General features: G+C 45.5%; 1 protein-coding gene across 8 annotated transcripts in view; it reads right to left on the bottom strand.

The window, feature by feature from the left end:
• Fhod3 (formin homology 2 domain containing 3) overlaps nt 1-27,941 on the bottom strand; it is a 412,004-nt gene that overhangs the window by 136,666 nt on the left and 247,397 nt on the right. For all 8 annotated transcript variants that reach the window (XM_050134860.1, XM_050134859.1, XM_050134858.1 and 5 more), the window contains exons 6-8: nt 24,765-24,859; nt 9,986-10,097; nt 4,233-4,327 (exon numbers count right to left, since the gene is read on the bottom strand). In XM_050134860.1, coding sequence (XP_049990817.1) covers nt 4,233-4,327; nt 9,986-10,097; nt 24,765-24,859 — 302 coding nt within the window. The remainder of the gene's footprint in view (nt 1-4,232; nt 4,328-9,985; nt 10,098-24,764; nt 24,860-27,941) is intronic.

The following is a 27,941-nucleotide window of genomic DNA, read 5'->3' on the forward strand; positions in this document are numbered from 1 at the left end:
TCTTTCCCTCAATTCCTTTCAAGACTTGGGTAGGGATGCAAAAAGGTGGAGGCTCTGCTTGATGTCTCTGGTAGACAACAACAACAACAACAAAAAGCCACTCTGGTCTCAGAATCCAAGGCAGGCTAGGGTTTACTGCCTTTTTTAAATTATGAAAATGTCAGTTTTTAAATTCATGTTATTATACCACCATTTATTTTGCTAAGGTTGATTCTGGTTATAAACCACCCAACTTGCAATAGAATTTCCCAGACTTTAGGATCTGGTGCTTTTTATTTTTGTTTTTGTTTATTACATACTCGCATTAACATTCCAGTTTGCTGCTCTGTTTGGTAGCTTGATGCATTTGACTCACTGGAGCCATAAACATGACTGCAATTCATAAAGCAAAATGAACCCTTGAGTGGGCTGTGGGCTTTTCCAGGAATGGCTGTATCTGTCTGGAATGACCTCTCCACAACCTTCTCCATGTGTAAGAACATTGTTCTAGTTGACTTTTCTGTTGCTCTAATAAAACACTGACCAAAAGCAGCTTAGGTTGGAAAGGACCCATTTGGTTTACACTTCCAGGTCACAGTTCGTCACTGAGGGAACCTGGGACAGGAATCCAGGTAGGAACTGAAGCAGAAACATGGAGGAATTCTGCCTGGCAGCCTGTTCTCTCTTGTGCATTTGGCTTTCTTGATTCACAGCTTAAGCCCAATTGTCTGGGGATGGTGCTGCCTGTAGCAGGCTGGGCCCTCTCACATTTATCATCAGTAGAGATGATTCCCTTACAGACATGGTCATAGGCCAATTGATCAAGGGAATTCTTCATTTGAGATTTTCTCTTTACAGGTGACTCACATCAAATTGATAGTAAAATCTAATCAGGATGGGCATAGATGAGGCATTTCAACAAGAATTCCTAGGGGGAAAGCTGTGCCTGCATAGACGGGTGGCTTACTCCAGCTGCAGTGACGTGGGAGGGTAGAAAGGCTGCAGGTCCAGAGGCCCATTACCTTATACTGGCTAGCTTTACTCCCCATAGCTGTTCCTTCCCCACCTCTTTCTCAGAACTAATAAATAGACTAATAGACAAAAACTGACTAATAGGCAAAACCCTTTTGAAATCTATTAACTTAATAACTCCCTAACTCCCACCAACTCAAAAGCTAAGGTTGCCATGAGCTAGCATCTTCAGCCTGTAGGGAGCTTTCCCCATCCCGCCGTAACCACCTTCTGTGTGCCCACCGATATATTTTAAACTTGCCTTTATTAACGACTTTCTTTGTTTTAAAAACTATAAAGCTTCATGAAGCTACATCCACCTTGGGACATGGAATCTGAATTAGTCTACGTCCCTGTTTCCAGAGCTGTCACTCAAATCTGCAACCAGAAAAAACTCGTATCCCTTCAAGGTGAGAACTGTCCTTTGTGGGCAGACAGCAGAAGGGCCAGAAAAGAAGGAACAAGCGAAGAGTCTCTGATTTGTGCCACACCGTGTCCAGCAGAGGGTGAGCGTTGTCAGCGGCTGACTACAGAGTGCCCATGTGCTGATGCCATGGTAAGAAAAGTGACTACAGTCTCTGCCAATGAGAAAGATAAAAACTACAGCATACAATACTGAGCAAGAGGGAATGTTCTTTTTCGCTGAATTCAGAGTTCTACAGAGCAAGGCCAGTGGCTGTGAATGACTGAAAAGAGAAGCTTCATCCTCAAAATGATGCTTCAAATCACACAGCAAAGAAAACTGATGAACAGACTTGAAAATAAGAGTTCTTAGGATTATTCACCCAAAGTGTGGCTGTCTCCTGTCATGAGCATGTAAGTTAGCTCTGCACTCAGCAGCAAATACTTCATTAATACGTAAATACAGGGGTTGGAGAGACGTCACACAGTTAAGATCATTTCTAGAGAACCTGGGTTCAATTCCTGGCACCCATGTGGCCACTCACAAACATTTGTACCTCCAATTCCAGGGGCAAACCTTTCTACTCTCCCTGGGCAGCAGGCACACACATGCTGCACAGACAGACAAACATGCAGACAAAACTCCCATATATATATATATATATACACACAAAATATCTTAAAATCAAAGAAACAAATGAAGGGACCTGGAGAGATGACCTCTGAGGGTACCTGCTCACAGAAGGCGCAAGCCCTTAATCTTAACACTCAGGAAGCTGAGACATAGATGGGGCATCAGTATGAGTTCAAGACCAGCCTGTTCTACACTTTAAGTTCTAGCCAGGACTATATAGGGAGAAACTGCTGGAAATTCTTTTCTTTTCTTTTTCCTTTTCTTTTTTTTAGAAGCAGCAAGAACTGTGACTGTCATGGTAGAGGTAAGACTATCCTAAAGGGGGACATCGTGTCCTTCCCTTTAGCCATCTGACAATGATACCTGAGGAATTTTAAACTCTACAGGAATCTTAAGCTTGAGGAAGAGAAAAGCTGAAGCCCAGGCACCTTCAGAGACTTCCCGTGGCGGTGACAGCTCGCAAGAGCCCTGACCGTGATGCACCAGTGACCACACCCTGACGAGCAATGCAGGTCTCTTGCCCCTGGTTTAAACCTTAACTTCCTGTTACTAGCCCAGAATCGGCCACTGACCTCTTTATTGGCTCCTCTTCCCAATGTGCCCATATTAACTAACTTTTGCTTCTCTGCTTTTCACAGACTTGATTCTTGAGCTGGTATTTCAAGGATAGGTGGCCGAGCTTCACTTGTCTGGGCTACAGGGCCCAGGCCTACCCCTGGTGGCAGTCATGTGGCCTGGGAGAATGTCTTTTTGTTTTACTGTGCATTCACGGTTGACTAAAGAAAGGACTTTCATTCTCTCCTCTTCCCCCCCCCCCTTTTTTTTACTTTATTAATATATTCAGGATATTGTGGGGTTTTTTTTTGGCCAATAGCTTTCTAGTTTGACATCTGCTTATAGCTTTGAGATTTTCATTTTACGAACAAGACCCTTGATGATTTTATGTAATATATTTAAATAGTTTCTTTGTAATCTTTTGCTGGTGTTAAAATCGAAGTAAACTTGAAATAAAACAAAAAGTTATCAATATCAAAATGGAGTCATTTATGTCTAATCCAAGGCAAATGGACAGTCTGGGCCACACTGCAGCATCACTTATGTAAGTATGCCCAGGTTAAGAATTATCCACAGAACTCCAGAGAGGCTGTTTATGCCATAACTAACTAACACCAACCAACTAAAGTCCCCTTACCAATGGCCTTTGTTTCAAAGTGGCTTACATGTGGCTTCCTTTCCTCTGAAGGTGTCCTTACCTCAGCCTCTGAAATTGTGCCTTTGGTGTCTTCCCATCACATATCTATCCCACATTGCCACCCCTTGCTACTTCCAACTATTTCCAAATAAATTTGTTTAGGTGAGCCAGTTTTCCCATTGTTTGGATCTAAACCAAACCGTTGTCCAGTCCACAGTTCCTGCAGCAGCCCCTCCCCTCTAACAGACACAGACAAGCGCCGTTTGGAGAGCACTGCCTGTGGGTATCTGGCCATCATACTTTCCAGCACCAAGATTTCTACAGATGACAGAGAGCCACACACCTACCTCTTCCCTGCTGTCTGCTACAGTCTCAGAGTCTGAATTCCACAGATAAGTCTTGCATCTTCTAGGTCAAGTTGCTAATTCTAACGGGGAAATGTCATTACAGGTGAGAATTGGCAGGAAACATCTTCTTACAATTCTTGCTATTGCCTTCCAATAACCAAGCTGTGGCTCACGAGGAACCATTTAACATTTTCACATGGTATTAGTTTCCTACAGCTGGTGCAACTTGCTACCATGAGCTAGGTGTCTTAACATGCCAGAACTTCATGGTCTGAAACCAAGGAGTTAGCAGGGCTATGTTCTTTGTAACAGTTCCATGGACTGATCCTTCCTTGACTATTTCTAGGTTGGTTGTCAGTCAACTTTGGTACTACTTGGCTCACAGATGCACCGTTCTAATCTCTACCTCTGTCTTCATGTGGCTGTCTTCCCTGTACGTATTCATACTTTCTTTTCCTCTCTCTCTCTCTCTCTCTCTCTCTCTCTCTCTCTCTCTCTCTCTCTCTCTCTGTCTTCCTCCTGTAAGGCCATCAGTCATATTTGGTTAGAGTTGTCCTAATAACTAAGTTATATCTGCAAAGACCCTCTTCATAGGTACTGGGGTTTATGGCTTTCATACCCATTTTTGAAGGGGTAACAATTCAACCTAGAGCACACATCAACCAACCTTGTTTACTAGAGTCATTGCATAAACCAATAGCTCCGTGTCAACTCCATCTTTTTCTTCCAGGATTTCCATGATATTGGACCAGGGTTTGATGCCTACGAGTAAAGCAAAAAAATCATTAGCAGCAGCAATTCAATGACACTCGTTATCCAGTCACACTGGAGTTTCACCAAGGAGTTCTCCTTTGGGGATGGCAATGTCTTTCCATCCCTGCATGTGTAAGGTGAACACGTCTTTAAGCTGGACTTGTGCCTATCTTAATAAAATGTATTTCTTAGCAATGAATATACTTTCCTGTCTTGTGCTCATTCTATCCATAACTATTTGCTTGAGAAGTCTCCTTTGTTGAAATATGAAGCAGCGGGGCTGCGTCCCCAACACCCCAGCCGCTTGGCTAGCTCATGCCCGAAATAACAACACACAAACTGTATTCATTTAACTGCTTGGCCCATGAACTCTAGCCCTTACAGGCTAATTCTCACACCTGGACTAGCCCATTTCTAGTAATGTTTGTAAGCACCCCAAGGTGCGCTTACCAGGAAGATTCTAGCCTATGTCCATCTTCATCGCGTGTGCCTCAGAGAGCAGAGCTATCGCGTCTACCCGGGAGAGCTGAGCATGGCGTCTCTTCGGGAGCAGAGCAGAGTCTGACCTCACTTCCTCTTCCGCCCAGCATCCTATTCTGTTTATTCCGCCCACCTATCTTTTAACCTATCAGGGCCAGCAGTTTCTTTATTGCTCAGCCAATGAAATCAACAGATTGATATGACACTCCCACATCACTCCTTTATATAAAATATGCAGTTTTTAAGTCTGTTCATGTGCACACTTTTGGGATGCAGACTAAAACCCCTTCTAAGTCGTCGCTGAAAGCCCATCAGCAGATGCTGAGCAAGGCATGAAGACCTTTATTTACTCACAGTTCCAAGCAGCAACACTGGCATCTCTTTTTAGAAAACATCTAGAGCAAAAGAATGCTACTTCTAATCCAGCTGGGTACAGATATTGTCAGGGCATCAGCTAGGTACAGAGTCTGGTGGGTAACTTCCCTTGACGGGTTTAGAATCTAGTGACATAGTTAGACAAAAAGCACAAACATAGATACAAGCACAGAGCCCCCATCTAAGAAGCAGTAGACATATTTAGTTAGGGCTATGATGCTGGCAAGGGAGATGCAGTAAAGATGGATATGGAAGGCTTGGGAAATGAGGTTCCTCTCGAGTGAGCCCCACTTCTGAAGGCACATGAGCTGCTCTCTCCGGCCTCTAGGATAGAGGTAGAAAAACACGTCACATTTTAGACCATCAAGTCAAGTGCAAGGCCATGAAGGAGAAAGCAATCTTTTGGCATGGCTCCATGCCCGGGATAAATATTAGAAGTGATAGAAGCATTGGCTTGCCCTTGGGTTGGTGGGCTGGAATGTGACCCTTTCCTGTGTGATATCACTTATCTTTGTCTAATAAAGTAAACTTGTAAATAGCCTGAACACAGCAGTTTCCAAATGCTGGTCCTTGGATGGTTTGTGACAAAGCTGATCCTGGCCTTGAGATAAATAAACATTTCCCAAAGGCAGAAATGATATCATTCTTGTTCATCTCTGCACTTTCAGCACAAGGCCTGCCGTAGAGGACAAGGTCATTAAAATACCCGAGAACAGTAATGATTTCTCAGAGGGCATTTGGTATGTGAAGATGGAACGGCTTTACAAGAATGAGAGGGAAGATACACACAGGAAGAAAAAAGACAGAAGGACTGAAAAGTAGGCACCTTCTAGAAGACATGACGCACACAGATTTAATTCCACACTCAAATATCTCAGCTCTTCCAGCAAATGAACCTGGACTCATCCTTTAGCTGAGTTATCCAGCAAGTTAGACTCAAGCAGTCTTCTGCATCTGTTTTTATTTCAGAATGCGCAAACATGCTCTCCCTCCCAAGAACTACTGAATTGTATCTGGACATTTATTGTCAAACTCTTTTGCAGTTAGCACCAGGGTATAGGTGTTCTTCAAGTGTCAACAGAGTGACCATTTCAGCCTTCAAGACAGCCAACCAAGGTAGCCAGTAGACCCTGGGCCTCGCTGTCCCTATGAGTTCAGGAAGCATCTGCTTGTGTTTCTAATGGGGCATCAATCTCAAGGACTAGAGCAGATGCTGGGTGAAGTGCCTGGGAGAAACACTGAATCTGTAGTTTTTAATTTTTATTGTGCTTCTGGACTCAGAATTACTTCCTCATTGTTGACTTTGACTCCAAAGTGCCCTGTGGGGGCTGGGGAAGAGAAAGCCAAGAAACAGAGGTAGGTGTCCCAGAGAGAGGGAGCCAGATCCCCGCCTCACTTTTACAAACTCAATTTTAAGTTGGCGAATTAAGGCAGGTTGGAGACATCTCTATAAGCTGAGAAGCAAGTGTTTGTCTTAAGAGATTACTGCAAGGTGTCCAGGAGATGAAGCATTTCTAGTTCCTTTCTTAGCATTGATGAGGTACATTGGAAGACAAGGTTGTCATTATCATCTGTCTCCCTCAAGATTCACCCTAAACACTGCAATATAGGTTTCATAAGAGCCCAGTGCCTCCTGATGTTGGCAAGCACATAGTTGACTCAGACATTTGACTGAAGTGTGTGTGCACACTGTCTGTTGCACCACAGACACCCAAACATCATTTGGTACCATTATCAAGGTCGTGGATAGTGATGACACCAATACTTAAAACGCTCACTTTCCACAAGGCTCCAGGCCAGTCCCTTGCCACGAAGGCACAGTGGTTCTTTCTTTAACTAGGATTAAAGATAAATACACATAATACATGATTGAGACATTTCCCATTTATTCTCCTGATAGGTTCCTATATTAAAGTTCATCAGACATTTTACATGATGCCTTGTACTAATGGTCAAACACATGTTGGACAATCCTTCCAGCACATTCTGGATCTATCCAGGCAGAGACTGGAAAAAAGTCTCTTTCCACAGAGACTTTTGACATTGAACAGTCTGTTCAGTTCAAGTGTGTAACCTCTAGCATCCACCATACTTTGGACATCCTTCACCATTCAAGACACCCTCAAGCAGAGTCAGAGACAGGATTGCTTGAAGGGATGATAGACTCTACCCCATGATCATCATGTATGATATGCATGTACATAAATTAAGTGATATCTCATCACTTTACATTCAAATGAAAAATATAAGTTCAAAAGCTATGTTGGACCAAATCAATAGATCCCAAGATTTATGACAAAATGAGTAAACCTGTCTGTTCCCCAAGCTCACCCTCTATGGGAGAGGCTAACTACATGTCCAAGGGACTGTTTGTCACTCTACCTAGCTTCAAGATAACCCACCACAGGGCAAATCTTAGGAAAGAACTTGACAAGGTAGAATGACAACCCAACCATCTCCTAAAAGCTTCCATGAGTTACTGTCTTTCTCTCTTCCCATCAGGCATCTGCCCAAAGAAAGTGGCATAAAGATATGAGAGAGAGAGAGAGAGAGAGAGAGAGAGAGAGAGAGAGAGAGAGAGAGAGAGAGAGTTGGGGAATGGTATAAAGTGCTTGATGTCCAGGCACAAGGTCCTGGGTTTGAGTCCTAGGACCCACCTAATAAATCTAGAGATGGAGGTATGTGACTATAATCCCTGTGCGAAGGAGTCAGAGACAAGCAGATCCCCCAGGGCGCTCTGGCCAGTCGGTCTAGACAAATCAGTGATCTCGCTTCAGGTTCAGCCAGAGACCGTGTGAAAACTAATCCAGAGAGCAATTAAAGAAGACATCCTAGGTCAACCTCTGACCTACACATGCACGCACATACATGCGCACACACACACGCACACACACAGAGGTGAAGGTAATTCAGAGGATCTGAAAAGTCAGTTGTGATTCATGACACATTCAGGGCTAATCAAACTCACTTTTTATTATAGCCCCAAAGCTAAAGTATAGTGGACTAGACCAAATGAGGCATTTAAAATGTTCACATATTCATAAATATTAGTTCCTACCTACAACGTACCTTTTCGGTTTGTTTGTTTTGCAGTAATGAGGACTGAACACAGACCCTCATGCATACCCAACAGACACTCTTCCACTGAGCTATACTTCCGGGCCCCTTTGATGAACTTTTCTTTCTAGGTTCCCTAAGTGGCACACTCTAGGCCCATGTCACACTCCTGACTAACTAACTGGTGGCCATGCATGATGTTTATAAATTCACCAAGGGAATCTATTCTAGAATGACTTCAACTACCTTAGGTGCTAATGACTTTTTGAGGACTTTTCGTTTATTTTCTTAGTTTTAGTTGCTGATTCCTCAAGTCAGAGTTTTCCTGTCCAATAAATAAAAATGGAAAGACAACTGTCCCACTTTCCCATGCCAATCCCTCCTGCCAAGGAATGAGTCTGGAGACTCTACGGAGCAGAATTCATGGACTGTTTGCACGTGTGCCCACATGGACACGCTCAGCCCTCCTTCAGTCATCTCTGGCATGCCGGGAAGCGGAGACTGCTCTAAACCCTGCTGCTGGAAGCACCTGGCATTCGTGCTGCTCTCCTCAGAATTCCCTGACACACTGGTATGTGTAATTCCATCACAGAATCCCTGGACAAGCTTACTAGCAGTGAACCCGGATGACGCTATATGTATGCATTTCAAAATCACAGCCAAGACCACACATGTCCATGAAGAAACGTGCTATTGAGCCACACATGATGAACTTTCTCTGAGCTGTTTCATTAGTGATGTTCCTCTGTTTGCAGCTCTTCATGTTTAATGGCAGGCAGAGGATAGCAGCTGCCAAAGGTTGAAGAAATTTTATAGGCAAAATCTACCAAGCTGAGAAAACAATCGATGAGAATTTTTTTTTTCACTAATTGAAAAAAGATGGCCATCATTTTGTCTTGTTGGAGAGACTTGGGATAGTAGAGGCCTCAGGCTGAGACCGCGGAATGAAGCTTGCATGTGGGAAACAAAGCCCCAGGTTCATCTGAGGGTCATTCCCACTCTACAACATGCCCTATGTGCAGTGGGAACTCCAAAGAAGGATGCTAGGAGTGCCTACTCAACAAGGCCAAAGAAGAACCTCAAAGCTATGAAAAGGATGTCCCTATATCATGGTCCAATGACAAGTGTCCTTGATACCCACAATTTAAAAGAGGCTACCAAAATGTCCAAGCATCGTCCTAAAGGAACTCCAGAGTTGGGAGACAGAACCCACATCCTGCAAGGAAGAACCAAGTGAATCGCCATTTTCCCAAATGCCCACCTGGCTCTGCGGGAGCCAGACATGGTTTCTGAGCTGCTGGCTGTCCTTATTCAGGACTATTCGTGGCACTATAATCTGTTCTTACTATAAGACATCTCCTGTCTGGTACCAGATGACAATGTGTCGTTGTAGAGGGGAGGTGGCTGTGGTCTGCGACCCGCCTTCCAGACTCCAGTATGGGATGGCAGCGAGAAGGGCAGAAAGCTCAAGGAACATCTATGGGTCAGTGTTACATAGGACAGGAAGAGAAGGAAGGACCCACGGTCATCTAAACTGGATCAAAAGGACAGGTCCTCTGTCATGTCCTGGCTAAGTCCTCACGTCCATTTTCTTCACTGTCACGTCACATCCCTGCCTAAATCTCCCCAGTCACCACCCTGGATCCCTTATGGCGATGTCTACACACAGAAGGCTCCCAATAACTCAGCGTAAGAGGGGAAGCCTCCCTGTATGCAACACTGTGACCTTGCTGGCCCCACGGTGGGACTGCTCACCTCTTTTGGTGTCCACAGCAGAAACGGCCTGAATGAGGAGCGGTGCATTGGACTCAGAGTACTCCACAAAGACGAGCAGAAGCTTCAGGGCTGTCTTCACCACCAGGCGGAACTGGAGAGAAGATGAAACCATCACAGAGAAGCATAGGCGGCCCTGCCCACTTGAAGGCACTCTCCCCTCCCCGACAGCCAGCACCCAGCGTCAGTCAACCTGGAGGCTCAGAGGTCATCTAGATTCCTTTATTGGTTCCTCACTCACCTCTTATCAGATATCTCAGCAGATAGGTATTAGTCCCCTGCCCCAACTGTGAAGATTGGGAAACTGAGGCAGAGTATGCTGTCCATGATCACACATCTAGTGAGCAATGGAACCAGGAATTCAAACCCAGGACACTTGACCCTGAGATTCACATCTGGCTTCCAACAAGTAAGACATGCATGCTGAACTGAACTGGGGACTTCATTTGATCCCAATGACAACAGGCACAGTTCATTTTCCATTGAGGAAGCAGGTCCTGCGGGTCAAACACTTGGTTTAGGGCACAAGGGCAAGCTTGGATAAACAGGATCCTGAGCCAAGTACCCAGTACTTAAAGCAGACATAGCAGGCTGCCTGGGGCCTTGGAACCCACAGACCCTGGATCCAAGGCTCAGCATTTGTGAGGTGCTGAAGCCAGCTCAGTACTTTCTTTCCCACAATAGAACTTACCCTTGGAGAGATCATGAGTGGAGTGACTCACTCAGTGGAAGCTACCATGGCTTTCTAACTCCAGCTCCTTTGGTCCTGAGGGGTTCTGGGTCAGTTTCTCTACCCCCCAGCTGCTCCTCTCTCTCTCTCTCTCCCTCAAAGCCTCCCTTCCCTTTATCCCATTTTCTTCCAAGAATCTCATCCTCAGTGACCTTACACACATACCTCCTGAGGATTGCACAAACGATACGCACCACGCCAACCTCGGGCTGTCCATCCTTTCCCAAGCTGTTGTTGCCCCTTTCAACCCCACAGACCTCTTCTAAATTGAGATGGAGTTGTTTACATGTTTTCCTTCAAGGCCAAGAACTACACATGACTCAGCGTGGGTTTAGGGGTGTCTGCTAGCTGCCCTGATCTGTCAGTCAATGGCCAGGTCAAACCATCAGTCCCATTTTGCCCACCACATTGTGGAAATCATCTCCCACTTCTTCATTTGCCCTGCACCTAGAGGAAGACGCAGGGACTCTATGAGGCATGCACTCCCATCACAATGACAGGGAAGCAGACTAGACAGGGAAAGTAAGGGAACCCCAAGCAAAGAACCGCACTGTACAGCTCAAAGGTGTGGTGGTCAATCTTCATTGTCACCTTGACCGATCTGGTTTGGACTCTTCCTAGGAGCTTAGGAAAGCTGTTGGGTGTGGCTGTGAGGGAGTTGCAGGGAGAATTAACTGGTGAGCAATGGACTTAGCCTGAATGTAGACACCACCACCCCATGGGCTGGGGGCTTGAAGGGAAGAAACGGAGGAAGGGAGAAAGCAAGCTGAGTGTGAGCACTTCTTCTCGCTACTTCCTGATCCAAAAAACTGTCCCCTGCGCCAATTCTTGGCTGCCCAGACCACGAAGGTCCTAGCTGCCATACTTGGATTGTATCCTCTTAAGCCAGGAGTGAAAAACCAATCCTCCTTCCCCAAATTGCACCTGTTTGGTATTTATCACAACAAGGAGAAAACACTAGTACAAGAGCGGACAGTTTAAAACAGCGCCTGCTCCAAGTCCTCCCTCCACGGCCACTCCACGGCTCTGCTCCCAGGCTGTTTCTCCACTGTCACAATTTCCTAGGTAACTAATTCCCTGTCTTGTCCTGGGTCCCACTCTCTCCACTTGGTGCCTGCTCCTTTCTTCTCCTTGAGACCGAAAATGTTGCCAAGAGTTCCTAAGGCCTGTATGGCTTCATTTCCCAGCTTGCCAGGGATGCCCTGTGATCATTAATCCTGATGCTCAACTTGACAGGATTTAGAATCTCCGCTGAAACAAACTGCTGGGCACATCTGTATGGGATTTTCTAGACTGGGTTAAGGGATGTGGGAAGTCTCTTAAGTATAGGCAGCACCATTCCATGAGCCGGAATCCCAGACTCAACGAAAAGCAGAAAGAGAGCTGAGCACAGCATCGGTCTCCCTCTGCTTCCTGGCTGTGATTGCCATGTGACCAGCCGCCTCAGCTCCTGCCACCATCCCTGCCGTCATGGACTATATCCTAAAAATACAAGACAAAAATCAACCGTTCCTTCCTAAGTTCATTTTACTCAAGTATTTTTGTTCCACCAACTAGAAAAGCAACCAGATGCTCTCCAGCCCAATTTGATGGTAATTTAACTGTGTCTCCACTACTCAGTTTAGCTATTCAGGTTCATGGTGGCCTGAGTGTTGTCAAATCCAGCAGTTACCTCTTCATGGATTTCATTCGGCCCTCGTAGCACGTGACACACTCAATTGCTCTCTCTTGGAAGAGGGCAGCTAGTCTCCCACCTGATGGCAACTCCCTCACTGCTATTTCCAGGGCATTCAGGGTGGCTCTGTGAAGACCTAAGGGTTTCTGCCTGGGCGTTCATTCCTCTTCTCGCCACACACTCTCGGATAAGTTTATCCTATCCCTGGGTTTTAACGCTCATCTAAGATCGAATGTTAAATGTCTGTTGCTTTCCAGGCCTGACCCAATTCCTGGGCTGGGTTGTCTTATAACTTTGACATCTCTGAGGTGCTAACCCATACCTCACATTCACTGTGACTAAAACTTGATTTTCATTCACTCTCACCATATGCCACCACCACTACCAGCCTGACCCGTGCATGCCACCCAACACTACCAGCCTGGCCCAATCCACCCCTTACTACTCCAGCCTGGCTCATTCATGCCATCCCCACTACCAGTCTGGCCCATGCATGCCACCCCCACCAGCAGCACTACATGTGAAGGTGGCATATCTTCACTGAGTTTCTCCTTCTAACCCATCATAGTGGCATGGAACCGGTCACAGCCTCTAACCAAGCTAAGGCCCTTAACAGTCAGGTGAAGGTCAAGAAGTCCCGGGTTTCCCCTTCCTTTTGTGTTCCCACCACAAAGAAAACTGTGTACTTTGGGGGGGGGGAGCTCTAAGCACTTTAGAGGGTTCCTACCCCTAAACCCAGTCCTACCATCTCCCTGCTCCTTCCCATCTAGGAAGAGGCCAAATTCCACAATATTTTCTCAACAGGTACAAGGCTTTTGGGGTTGGCAGTCCAGAAGAATGAACTGTGTTTTGTATGTTTAAAGCCAGAGAAGTGTCTTCAAGTAAACACAAACCCAGCATGTCCAGGCTTGACAACTTCCCCGGGAGGTAGAAATTCCTTTTGTGGTTCCTGAAAGGAACCTGGCAGCTGCAGCTGTGCAGTGTGCTCCCTTGAGGCTGGTCTCGGCAGGGCCCTTCTGAGCATCTGTGGGGTCACGGGCCTTGACTATCGTGGTCCCTAGCACCCAGAATCCCTAAGCCATGGCTGCTTCTGCTGGAGAACCTGCTTTCCCATGGAAGCCTTCCTTTTTGTGTCTTCCTCCCCTTTGCTGAAAAGGCTCTGCTGGGAGTTCTTCAGGCACTGCAATTTCATTTTTAAAAATTTCTTAAGCATGATTTCTATGTTCAGGAGTTCTGTGACTTCAGCTTCTACTTAGTTTATGTTTGGTGCTTTCGGAAGCTTTACTATGCCAACAAATAGCAAGCACATTAGACAATTAAAGCGCTTTAGAGGCAAGAACATCGGAACGTTAATTTGGGGCAAATTCCTGGTACTAATTGAAAGCATGTCACAGCTCATCTTCAGATGCATCCGGGGCTCCTACTCAGAAATTCCACATTAGCAATGTTGTGAAGGTTTGAAAGTAGGGAGGGGACACTGCTTCTAAATACTGCTATAGAATCCTTCATTTATCCAATAGTTACTCTCTTTGATATTCTTCTGTATGGAGAATATAACCACACCCTCCGGAGTGTGAAGCAACCAGCACAGAGGCCACATTCCCCCTCCTCAAAGACCCGCACATTGCCTTTTTCACAGTTCTTGAAAAATCTTTTCTCGGTGCCGAGGACGAATTGGGTAAGTAAAGTGCTTTTGTAGAATGCACAATGCCCTTGCTTGATTCCCAGATTCATCTTAGGTGTATTTGCACATTTGAATAGAAACTGCTGTTAGGAGTCCTAGCCCATACTCACTGGGAAGAGGCAAACATGGAAGGCAGTGGTAGAGCAGAAGAGGTGGGCGTAAGGTGGCTTCAGGGAGGAGCAACCCCCCAAAAGGAGGGGGGGAGTAAGCTGCAAAGCAGTCAGGCATACACCATCACACGGCTTAGACACATCAATCCTCAGAGTATCATTCCAACCCCAAACGCACAATTTTCAACTCTGACCGAAGCCCCTTCCTGTCCTAACAAGAACAGTGTCACAACAATGCATCCAGCACCTGGCAATCTGTCTAGCCCTGGAAGGGCTGATCCAGTCCCCATGAAGCATGTGACACCATGCGCTGGTTCAGCATCATGAAGCAGGCAGGCGATATGGCAACAGGGAGTCAGCCTCAGCCGCTCAAAACCAAGTGGGCTAAAGAGGAAGGCACATCCCCGCAGGAGGTAAACCTGGGTGGGGTAGACTGGCTGGCTGTGCTTGAGTCCCTTCCTATCCACACATCTTTGCTTCTGCTTCACGGGTACTACAGGCACTAGGCAAGCACTCCGCCAACTGAGCTACATTCCCAGCCCAAGAAAAGTGTTTTATGCTTTCCTAAAATATATAGCTAAGCAGGAATCTGCGCTAGTCCCTTTGTATGAATATGCCGCCACCATACTTCATGAAGATTTAACGCATTTTCAGGGTGGCTGGACTCTGCTGTACCCACTATTTTGGACTTTATTTTCTTAGTCATCATAAAATATAGGCTGAAAGACCTTTGTGAAGGCCAAAGTACCAGGTAAGTAACCAAGAAAGCAACCAAGGACAGCCTCCATATCCCCCACACTCTGGATCCAATGTCACGTCTATTTCAGAGAGGCTGGGGGTGGGGGAGCCTAGGCCATGGTGCTTGCCTAGGGTTTGGTTTTCCTGGTCATCTTGCAGGAAGCATCTAGGTTTTAGAATGCAGCTACCAGAGGCCTGGGGAAGGAATACAAGGCAGATTCTTAAGACGTTAAAGCTGGAACTTCACACGCAGCTCACTGGATTTAAGGACGCAGGAGAGATCCAACGAGTGGGTCACATATGCTGCTCACTGAGTTCAAATTCAAGTATCCAAAGCCTTCTAGTTGCCTTAGGATTTAAGTTACAAAGAGGTCTAGAGAAACACTTGTGGTTTTGCTTCATGTCCCACTAAAGGTAGCACAGATGTGTGCTATAGACAGGTGCTGACCTTTAAACTAGCATAGAAACAGTAAGACATCCTGGTCTATAGATCTTTACTGTACTATTTATACATTTACCTATACTCCAGAACAAACTAGGTATCGGGAAAAAAAATCAAACCAGACGCGTTGGCTCATGCCTGTAATGCCGAGACTAGAAGCTGAGCACGAGGAGGATCTCTGCTGAGTTTGCAGCCAGCCTGGCCTATAAAGTCAATTCCAGATCAGCCTGCTCCACAGAGGGAGACCCTGTCTCCTCCATGAAAAAATTGCAGCCCCTAGTTATGCATCATTAAGAGTCCTCATTTAACTTTTTATTCTAATGTCATACTCTCACGTTGTGACTGTCTAAGCCAGCAGTTCAAATTCAGGCCCAAGGGCCTTCATAATTATGAGATGGCTCAACAAAAATCTTAGGCTCCAGAAGCTTTCCCTTCTCAACCTCTAACAGACTGCTTGAACATGGTGTGGGCGATTATCAGAAATAAAACAGAGGCTCACACAGTGCCTCAAGCACACAACTCTGGGCCCCGGCCTGCAAGGATTCATGGGGAATAAAAGGATCAGGGTTGGCACATCAGCCAGGACAGGAAGTCACCTGCACCAAGTCCCTGTGCTCTGGCTGAGTGACAGCTGCATGCTTCTCACAGTGCAGTCCATAGAAAGGAGACCAACGTTATGAACAGTGAAGTAACCCAGGGGAAGCTGGCTAGCCCTGAAGGTACTAACTGGTGAGTAAAACATTTTGTACAGTATAAAACAGAGCAAGCTGTCCAAAGATGATGGAAGATAAAAGCAAAACAAAAAGTTACAAATTATAACTTATTCTGCTGGAGTTTAGCTGAAACTTTACTTAAATAGCAGTGTGCAACCATTAGAAATATTCACATGGCTAATTTTCCAGAGGATACCCAGGGTCATTGCAAAGAGTCATTTGAGGGCCCGAGAGATGGCTCAGCATGTAAAGGGGCTTGCTACCCAACATGACGACCCGAGTTTGACCCCTGGTACCCACATGATGGAGACAGAGAAACGACACATGCGAGTTGTCCTCTGACCTATACACGTACATGATATGCACACGCCCACGCATTCACAAACATAAAAAATAAAATGTGAAAAATAAAAGGGGTCAATTCATAAAATATCATTTATTCGTTCCTTTACTATTGAGAAAGAGATAGCAAACCCTTGCACGAACATGCCAGCTAAGGGGCATCTTGTTACTGCTTGCAGAATGCAATATTGGTTGAAGGAAATCAACAACCTTGGGTGCTTTTACAGGAAGCAGCATGCCCAGGTGGGGGTACAAAACCCCACAGTCTAGGAGGCTAAAATAACTTGCTACATGGCCAATTTCTAAGTGAAAGCAAAGGAAAACAGGTTAGATTATTGCCCTTAGCCAGTGAAAAGCCCCATTTTCCATATGTTTTGGCTCGAAATATATGCATTGTGGAAATAGGACAGATAATATTTACCAAGTAAAAGAACCTTCTTCTACAAACAACTAGTTCTGGAGGCACGCCAGCAGACAGCAGGTAAGCCTGGTATGGTGAATGCGCTGTCAGGAGAGCTTGGCTGCCAGGAGTCTCCATGAAGTGAGTGCATACGGGTGCCAGGCAGACAGAAACAAAGTCCAGGGGCTCGTGGTGGTGGGTGGAAGAGGGAGTGGGCAGGGGCTAGGGGGAGGCTAAGAGCATTGACAAATAGAACCCAAGCCTGCAGGGCACCTCCTGGGATGACTCCCAGAACTCCTGCCTCTGTTGTCCTTCCTTCTTCTACTGCCCTAGAAGATGGAAACTATTTTCATTGGAGAAAGGGTAGGCTGGCTGCCTGAGGTTCTGCAATCTTCCAGATGTGTTCCCAGGTTCGAACCAGCAGTTCCTACTCTTTTTCCTGCTGAGACAACATGGCGGCTTTCTCTGGCCACAGGAGCAGAAGTGCCATAGTTCCACTCCCACTTGTATGTCTGGCTTTAATAGGGAAAAATAATTTATGAATGATGAAGCAGCAAGGCTAACTTATAGCAATGCTAACTCTTGAGAGTGAAGGGGACCCAAATGTGCTCCCTAAGGTTACACCATGGACTAAAGGAGAGATACTTCTGCCACCCGGGCCTCTGGGGGCTGTTCCCCTAAGACCTGGCCTCACCCTCAGGTCGCTCACTCCTAAAGCAAGTGCCTGTGAAACCTGATCTTCAACCTACTCCTCTTCAAGGAGAATGGTTTCCTACTGGGGCATCTAAGAAACCAAACACGCTGTGACACTGGGGGAGTAGCTCAGGTAGTAAAGTGTTTGCCTTGCAGGTATAAGGACCGGAGTTCAATCTCCAGAACCCATGCTAATAAAAAGGGAAGATGTAGCTTGCTTGTAATCCTAGTGCTGAAGAGGCAAGAGGGTCTCTGGGGCCCCACTGGCCAGCCAGTCTAGCCTAGATGGGGAGAGACCCTGCCTGCAAGACACAAGGTGAACAGTGTCTAAGGTATGACATCAGGGGCTGAGCTCTGGCCTCCAAACACCAGCACACGTGTGCACCCATATGTGCAAAAGAAATGATACACATCGGAATTTATGCTCTGGGCGTGCACAGGCAGAGGAGTGGGGGAGGGGTGAGCTCTACAGGGGACATTGGCTCTGAAGGCACAGTGTTACCCTGCCAACAGCACATGAACACACTGTGGTAATGCAAGGAGCTTTAGAAATACTAATGGGATGTTGACAAATGCAAAGTCAAAAGCAACTTCACTCACTAAACAGGTTTGAATGATAGTAAAATATCTTCAAATATAGCGTCCAACCTGAAGCCACTTGACCGACAACATAAGAAACATGAAATGAACGCCCATGAGTCACAGCACAGTCATGCAAGAGACTATTATACAGGCATCAAACAATATTTTAAATATTACAGTGACACAGGAAGTAGTTAGAATATGTTTAGGGCTTACTATATAAGAAAGAAACAAAGGAAAATAGAAAGGTTCCAAGGCTAATCATCATCATTAATTTTAGTAGCATCTCCAGATAGTATATTTTGTTTTTACTTTTAAAAATTTCTAGTTTTAAATAAAGAGACCATCTTATTCTTACAATCACTGAAAAGCTTTAAATGTTAGTTTTTTATAATGCTGCCAAGATGTTGAGATCATCCATCAGCTTGGGTTTTTTTCTTCAATCTGTTGTCATTAATTTCATTATGAAAATTAATATTAGCCCAACTTCTATTAGTGGAACATATATTAATTCAAGTCATTTGAAGTAATAAGTACAAGATCCAAATCTAGTGCTGATTTAAGACAATAGGTACTATTCAAGAAATTGAGTAATGTGTTGGTAACTTCATTGGCTAGGCCATATAGAATTCAATGGCTGAGCAGACATTATGGTATTAAATATGTTTACAGTGTGAGTTCAAAATATATTCTGACTTTTCCTTGCTGCAGAGAGTATCACTCTCATATTGGCAGCAAGAAAATCTCCCAACAGAGGGCTGGGGAGATGGCTCAGCAGGCAAAGTGTTTGCCACAGAAGCATGAAGACCAGAGTCTGGAGCATCACACCTATGGAGAGGCTGGGTGGGCGTGGTGGTTCAGCTGTAATCCCAGAATGCAGGAGGCAGAGAGAGTCCATCTCCAAAGAAAGCTGGCTAGCTAGACCAGCCAAATTGGTATGTTTTGGGTTCAAGTGGGATAGTGCCTCAATAATACAAGGTGGGAAGCAGTCAAGGAAGACATCCAACGCCATCCTCCCATCTCCACACTCTTACACGCCCACATATATGTGCACACCCATGTGCAAAAAAGAAAAAGCCTTATGATCATTAAACTTGCTACTGATATTGAGCCTGCCATGGAACTAGGGATGCAGAGGAAAGAAAGAGGCTTGAAATGCAAGGAGAGGAACAATTTTCTTCACATGAGAGGAAAAGGTGTCTGCAATGGTCTAGCCGAGGACAAAGGGGAGGAAGGTGGAGCCACCCTGCCAAGCATCAAGAAATGCTCACGTGTGATGGAAGTCATATGTGGTATACCATCACAGCATGAAATCCCCAGAAACTACAGGCACAAAGACCAGCTATAAGCTGCTCTCTAGGGACTTGCCTTCCACTGTCCTTACTCTGGCAAGTAAGGGACAGGGTTAGGGTGGACAGAAGCCACCCACAGTATAAAATCAGACTGAAAGCAAGTCCCAAAAAGGGATGCAAGCAGATGGACTCCCAAAATGACATCCTATAGCTTTCTGAACTTACCACTGATTCCTGAAAAAGTACATCAGGAAATTTATGTTTAAGGTGGAGAGATAGAGAGACGGGGAGGGAGAGGGGGAAAGAGGGAGAGAGGGAAGGAGGGAGGAAGGGAGAGAGGGAAACACCATGCCCAATGGTCTCAGTTGAGAACATCTCTAAATTAGGATGTTGAGTGTGCTTCTGGGAAGAAGAGCCTTTCACAATGAAACAGGACACAGGGCCAGGAACGAAGAGTGCTCAACTTCCACACTCGTATCTACTCATCTTACAGACTGTCTCCATTTATAGATGTAAAGACAACCCACGAGAAGGATGCACTGGACCCCACAGCCCTAGCTTGTGCTGTGAGATGCAGTACGTCCTGATTTCAGAAAGATCTTGAGAAGGCACTGGGGACAATGAAGGAGTGACTTGATGGTCAGCTAGGCAGCTCCCGACTTACTTCACAGTGACCCTAAAACACCTCGGCTAATAAGCGTCATCACGCAGTTTGTCCTGCTTAATCCACACTCTCTCTCTCCCCCTCAGCATTCTGTCTATCATAAAGAGGCATAACTTATTAAATGTATGTTATATAAAGCTGGCGCTAACAGTTAAGATGATAAATGGCCAAGGCAGAATTCACAATTATCTAGAGGCTGGAACTGTGGTCTGATCAATGAGGAAAATTGCAGTGCCTTGCATTTAGATACACAACCATCAGTCACGGACACGCAGAAAGAAGAGCTGGCAGGCATGATGTATGAGGAAAAGCCAGCGAAGTTTAATGGACTGCCAGGCTAGCTTCAGCCAGCACCCGGGACTGCTGCTTAGAAGGCCCGCTAAAGAAAAGATGGAATTTGTGGGAGAAAATGTCCTCTCCCAGGAGGCTGCTGTACACCTTCTACCAGTTGCAAAGAAAAGGCGGTGACCAGGAGAAAACGGAACTGGTTATTAGGGTCCTGTGACAGCTACAGCAAAGCATACGCTGTAGCTTGGACAGACTCACAGGAGAGCCATCTTTCCATGTGGATGGGTATGCATGTTTATGTGCACATGACTACATGTGGAATCAAGAGGACAACCTCACATGCCACTGCTTAGGAGCTATTCACCTTTATTTTCATCTATTTTGAAATGGGGTCTCTCATCGGTCTAAAGCTGGCCAAGCCGTCCAGGGTAGCTGTGCAGCCTCCCCAGTGCTGGGATTATAAGCACACCTCCACACTCAACATGGTTTGTTTGTTTGTTGTTAAATGTGGGTCCCAGGAAACAACCTAAGGTCCTTGGGCTTACATTTAGACACTTTAATGACTTGGCTATGTATGTGCATGCGCATATGCACACACGTATATATAGATATATCTATATATGTATATCCTCAGTCCCTGACAGCCACCCTCAAATGCTCAGAGCAGTGCATAGGGAATTCAGCATCACTGACATATACACAGTGTTTGGGAATGGTCTAGATGAAGGTGCTTCCCCCAGAAGAATGGCTTCCCATCAACTCCCATGTCCCACTTGGGCTGAGCTAGTTGATATTTTTCTAGAAATATCGGGATTGTAACTCAAGATAACAAGAGCAACTTTAACACGACTCAGCGCTCGTCACAGCTAGGATTCTATAACTGTAGGTACTAACGACATTCTTCATGCCTCAGCCTATATGTGGGTCACTTGAGTGTCACTTACCAGTGACACAGTAGTGACTACAGAACCAAATGTCTACTCACTCTCATCTCCTGAGCAACCAGCACACTTTCCCGACACAGGGGCTCTACTTGGGGGCATTCCCTTCATTTCAAAAATATCCTTCCAAAATTTATATGAGCTTCTCTGCTCCTGCCAGAGGCACTGTCCCACTCTGAGATACGACTCACGTTTTCTAAATCCAGAAAGCTAGGCCTCGCAAGCTGCTCCTCACAATGTCTCCACATCTGTCTCCCCTTGGCTGCTATCCTTCCCAGGCCCTATCGCTTCATAGTAACTGTCCCCAGCCCTCCCATCTTCTCCCTCCTCTAATCCTATGTCCTCCATGCCGCGTAGCTCAGATTGTGCTCTAATGAGGGTTCACAGAGAGAATGTAGAATGTGTGAGGAGAAGCCACGGCTCTGTTCATCCCGCCCCACACTAGTTAGCAGGGTTACGTCAGAGCAGAACAGCGTGCCCATCTTCACACAGACGCAGAGGAAGCCCACTGGTGTCCGTCAGCTGCCTGACACACAGCTGGAAGAATGAGGTTCCGTGGGGTGGGCAGAAATAGACAGCAGGGTGAGAGAAGGCAGAACGGAACCCAAAGGGTGGTTTCCATGGCAACATCAAGACCATCCCTGGTCAGGAGATGAGGGTCTTCCTCAGGGCCCGAATGGAAGACAGAGTGGCAGGCCACGCTGTACAAACAGAATCAGCTCACCCCAAATAATTAGAATTACAGGTCCGGGAAGAAAACAACAGCACACCCTTAATAAGTCATTGCAGGAGCACCCACCTCTTCCCTCTGGCTGAGGAGTTTAGAGATGGGCCTGTGTAAACAGAAAGACCTCAGAGAACACAATCTGTGCTTTCTCTTTTAAAGCCAAACGCATCCTTTTCTTCTCTGGAGTTTCAAGTAACTGCGAATGTGCATTGCATAATGCCTCTCTGGCAGGCGGCAAATTCACATCTTGTTGCCTTTCATGGGAGGAAAATCAAGCGCTATGAAAACAGAATAACAGGAATTTTTTTTCTAACCAGCACTTCCTTTATCAACATTGTGCCTGTATAAGGCAAAGCCAGCAGGCTGTCAAGGCAAACCTTTCAGGTTTAGAAGCCGTGACTCTGCCAACAGACAAGGCTCGAACACAGCTTCCCTGCCTTCTCCACCTGAGCTAGGGAAAACTACAGCCGCTGCATTGGTTAATCTGTGTGCTGAGGACAGAACTGGGGCATCATTCTCTAAACCTAAGGGTCCTGGGTAGGCTCAGGCACCTAGTCTTCCAGATCCTTCACTTCCCAGATGAAAGAGAGGGAAGGGGCGGCGGCAGGTTTTGTAGGGAAGGGGACATCTCAGGAGGACTGTGCTGGAAAAACACTTGCCAATGGCTGCTTGCTTCCTGCATTCAGCTGCTGACCTGAACTGAGTATACCCGGTAGCCTGATTCAAGATCGTGTCTGACATCACAGTAAATGGGACAGCAGCTTCTGGTGTCAGCCTTTTTAGCATCACCATAGGCCCTAAGACGCAAGCTCACTAAACTCTATTTGCCCAGCCTTACAATGCCTGGAAGTCATCAGGCACTAAAGACCAGCTCTTGGGAAAAATGAAAGGTGGAGACAAAATCTACTTGTTCTAGACAGTATAGTGCTAATGAAGCCAGAGGGTAGGGAAAGAGATAACTGGTCAACCCCGGGCAGAGCCTGAGGAGGGAACCCAGAGCAAGCAAGAGCTCTAAAGGCCAGCCAGGGAAGGCAAGAATGCTCTGCCAATTTCTTCTTCTGGTTTAATGATTCTCAGTGTACTTCAAAATGCAATGCGGATTCCCCTTGTTCTCCTTTTCAGATCCTTTACCCTGCAGAGTGATCCCAAAGCAGGGATGGGGACGACATGGGACGAACACCACAGGCTGCAGTGATGCCACAGGCCAGAGGCTAGGCGATGAATTCGTTACCTCCTGCTCGTTTCGTCTCATTTCCTATTTTTCTTTTTCTTTTGGGGTTTTGAGCCAGGATCTTACACTATAACCTAGGCTGGTCTTGAACCTGCAGTAATCCTCTGCCTCACCCCTTCCAAGCATTGAGGTTTTAGATTGAGCTACCATGTCTTTTTATCCCCTCCCCCACGGTTTCCAGTTCTTTGTAACCCTTCCTTGTCTCTGGAACTTTCTCCTGTCTTACTCCATTAGTGTCATCACACAACACCTGAGACTATGTGATTTTTTTTTTTTTTTTAGAGAACAGAACTGCATTTTGCATAGGTTGACAGGCAGGGACACAGGCAAGATCTTCATAGCACATTCCAGATGGGGCCAGCCTCTCCATCCAAGATGGGAACTGGTCGCTGCAGATGCCAGAAGGGACAGAGGCCATGTTCTGACATAAGAGAAGAGCAGCGAACAAGGCCTCTGCTACAACAGCAACAATCCATTACCAAGAGAAGAGCCCTCATGGCCTGAGCTGCTCACAAAAGGCCACACCTTCCCACAGGGCTGCCTGAGCTCCCAGGACAGGGGTTCAGGGACCGTCCTCAGGCCACGGCACTCCCCTTCCCCTGCGCTCATCCGTGCTCTTCCCTGTCCCCGTGCCACCACATCAGGCTTGTCAGGACCGCAACAGAACTACAAAGATTTCTTAATTCATTTGGAACATGTATTAAAAGTCCCTTTTTAATTAAAAAAAATTCGCCCATCTCTCTAGACTTTAAGGTCATGGACATCAATCAGAGAGCTATGGAAGGAACTGCTTCCAGACGACCCGTCAGCCAGGGAGGCCTCCAAGCAGATGCAAGGAAAACAGAAACCTCCACCACAGGAGAACAGATACAAATCTCCCTCCAGCCTCGCTAAGTCAACCTCAGAGACCCAGCATTCCGCTCCACGTCCAAGACCACTCGCACTAGCATCAAAATAGAGTCGCTTCCATTTTCCACAGAAAACAAAGCTAAAAAGATAGAGGGGAAAAAAACATTTCAGTTGCCCAAGGGAAAATAGTTTTTCCATTATGAAATGGGAGAGATTTTTTCACATCACAACACTGGGAAAGGAAATCCAAGGGCCAGTAAGGGCACTGGAGCTCTCGTCTGGTATCTATGACCTCACATAGATCCTACCATGGAGGTCACAAAATATAAGGCGTACATAGGTACTTTATCTATGGTATAACATTTTAATTAAGCATTAGAAACCAAGAGTGCCAAAGGCATTTGATTACAGCTTAGGAGAAGAAAAGGCAGAAGTGCATTAAAACGTTATAAAGCTGTGATTGGCATGGGCTTGAAAACCTACAAAGGATTACTCATTGTTTATACCAAGACAGGACTTGAACAAAGCTGATAGGACTTCTCTTTGTGAAAACATTTCAGAGAGGATTTAAACAAAAAGGCAATGATTTAAAAAATGAACAAGATGTTCCAAAAGAAAAAAAAAAGAAAGAAAAAAAGAAAGAAAAAAAACTTGTCTTACCTTTGACCCAACGAGAGTGTAAAGCCACTGGATGGTCTCACTGTGGTTGATGACCCCATTCATCCCATCCACATACAACATAATCTGTCCCAGTGCTGCAGACAGGGAAAAGAGACAAGGAGATGTTATGGGTTTATATAGAAGTGCAATCTTCAATGATTAGGAGGTCAACTGAGGTTTTCATCAAGTTAAGGGAGAACCAGCTCTGAAGGTAAGTGTGAGGATCTGAAACTGACTGAACCTTATTTCAGAACTGAAAGCAGTGGGGGCTATTCATGACATGTGAAGGGTGTACCCAAGGCATCAGAATCCCTGATTGCTGGGTGTATGCATCCTGGTGTATAAATATATGCTCCTTCATCCTTATGTATATGCTGGACAAGACAGGGCACGGCTGTAAGAGATGGCATCTGAAACCAAGAGGGCACACAAACTTTCGCAAAGCAACCAGTGCCCCAGGCTGCAGTCAGTAGGCCCCATGTCTTGTAAAACCATCCTGTGTGAATACAACTCTGTTCCCTTAGAGAAAAGACAACACCACATTTAAGTGTTACTTTGAATTTTCTTAAGTTCAAAGCTGATATGATGGAAAACATCAGACTTGAAAAAAATCATCTTCTGACCAGTCTAGAGGTGCAGACCTGTGATGTCAGCTTCTCTGGGAGCTGAGGTAGGCAGAGTGGAAGTTCAAGGCCAGGGTGTCTACCTTAGAGAGACCGACTGAACATTTTAAATATTGCAAAGAGGGCTGAGGTTGTAGCTCGCTGACAGAGTGCTTCCCTAGTGCGCATGGCCCTGGAAACCCTCCAAATAACCTGCCATACACAAAGTTTTAAACTCTCAGTTTAAGAAAACATAATTCACTCTATCATCATTCTCCAAGAAGAAAGTGCAACGTATTGTCTTTAAACAGCTCCAATAATATCAAAATAATTTTCTTCTGTAGACACTGCATAGATAGGTGGTGACTATCCAAATTAAGCAGGTTTCCTTAGCTCATATCTACCATCCTAACAATCTTTCACCCATAAGTAGTTGACATGGTATCAACAGTTTATTAAACTTCATTTTTAACAAAACATATCATTTTGAAAGTTGGAAATTATAGAAAAGAAAACAAAATGATCCCTAATCCCATAATTTAAGGATAATCATTTTAATGTACTGACAGACTTTCTTTAATACAAAGCTGGCATGCAGATTTTAGGAAACAATCTGCATGAAATGGCATTGACTGAAAAAAGTACAACCCAAAATAGGGACATTTCAGGGATCAAGATAGGCAAATGTATGTGTGTGTGTGTTTTGTCAAAAACTCCAGCATGACCCACCAAAGGACCAAACAGACAAACAGACATTCAAGGAAAGCTGCATCTGAATACTCAAAGCTAAAAACAAAAGGCATTTTGAGTGTACTCAAAACACAATAAACATTACACGACAGGTTCAGAGTCTAGCTAATATCTAAACACTGGATATACTCTTACTAAAAGCAAGGTTTAAACAGACAGGACGGCTCTCCTTCCGGGTGCCTGTGCTAAGACACTAAGTCCTCTTTACATGTTTCTTCACGTGGCTTGAAGAACCTGTCTTAATAAGAGGCCTCTACATTAAAAAAGAAAACAAAAACAAAAAAAATCCCCACATACATAAGAAAGTAAAGATTTCCCCCAAAGTGCCATTTCTATGACAAGTAAAATCTAACACCTGTCGCAAGCCAATAGAAGAGTAATTTATTACAAGTGGCATGTGGCTCAGTGGGCAGGGACTTGCTCAGATCTAAACTCTGTGGCGCTGCAGAGGGAAGGGAAGAAAGGGCTGACTAGGTGCATGTTCTCTTCTCTTTGTCTTCTTACAATGTGCATCACGATACTTTGGCAGTATAAAAGCAAGCAGTAAAGGTCAAAAAACAAGGCGAAGAAAGTATGCGTCTTGTAAGCTTGTGAGTTTTCTACCGTCTGTCACTTCCTCCTTCAGAAACGCAAGTCCTGACTTCCGCTAAGTCCACCCAAGGCCACAAGAGGTGCTGACTGGACCCTATAGCCCCCTGAAAAGTCCAGCCTGTAAGGCTCACCCTCTGCACACATGACCCAAATTCTGGAATGATGGATTACACCCAAACTGCTCAGGGGCCTCTAGACAACAGATGTGAGAAGCTGGGCCCTTCTACAAAAAGGGACAAGCAGATGAGGATTTAAAACCTGTTTGATTCTATCAGCTTCTTACACTGAAGATGGCGCTTACCAGAATGTGCGTGTCTAATGACTTGGCCTAACACCTGAACAATCCAAACCCTACCCTCTAAAAATAATGTTTAAAATGCTGTTGCTTTCTTCCTGCAATGCCCACTCTAGACACAAGATGGCACTAACGAAGCTGAAGCTGGAAAAGGAATCAACAGCAAAGACTCACCAACCAAAAACCTGAGGAAAAGAAATCACAAGAGAAAAAGAAGTGGATGTCATGGTAGCATACCTACATCTGGGTCACAAGAGCCAGGTGTTTTTGTTTTTTGTTTATTAGTGCTTCTTTGTTTGGTGGTGGTGGTGGTGGTGGTGGTGTGTGTGTGTGTGATCTGTATTGTCAAGAACAGGCAGAACAGTGTGGTGGGGGACACCCTAGTTGCAAAAGGAGGTCCCTTGGACACTCCTGGCTCTGCCACAGCTGGAACGTACTGATTGCTTCCATGTATCTAAAAACTGAGACGGTAGTGAGAGGCCCATCTTGCATTGGTGGGGGCTGAGTAAGAATGCTGCCCAGACATCGGTGCCCACAATGTGTTCCGACATCAATCGTGCCCTGACTGGAAGTGTATGCTGAACATCAGCCTCTCGAAGGCCGAGCTCCTTACTGCTCACCTCTACCAGGTGCAGGGGACAGGATTCCAGGGAGCAACTCCTGTCTGACTCAGGTCTCCAAGACTTTTAACACAACTGCTATGTTTTAGTTTTTATACTTGGCCATATGATCCATTTTTGAGATTATACAAAGTTTAAAGTTCTCTTCTCTTCATTTTCTTCATTTAACTTCCCCATTGACTTAAGGCCATTTGTTAAGAGACTTTATTTATTTCAATGCTTTTGCAAGGTAGCAAAAATCCGTAGATTATGCTTGTGCATGCTGATTTCTCTCCATCGATCTATTTGCCAATATCACATTATCTCAGTTACAGCTTAC

The sequence above is a fragment of the Alexandromys fortis genome, unplaced genomic scaffold, assembly GCF_014885135.2.
Source record: "Alexandromys fortis isolate MF-2015 unplaced genomic scaffold, M_Fortis_MF-2015_v1.1 scaffold_25, whole genome shotgun sequence".
NCBI lineage: Eukaryota > Metazoa > Chordata > Mammalia > Rodentia > Cricetidae > Alexandromys > Alexandromys fortis.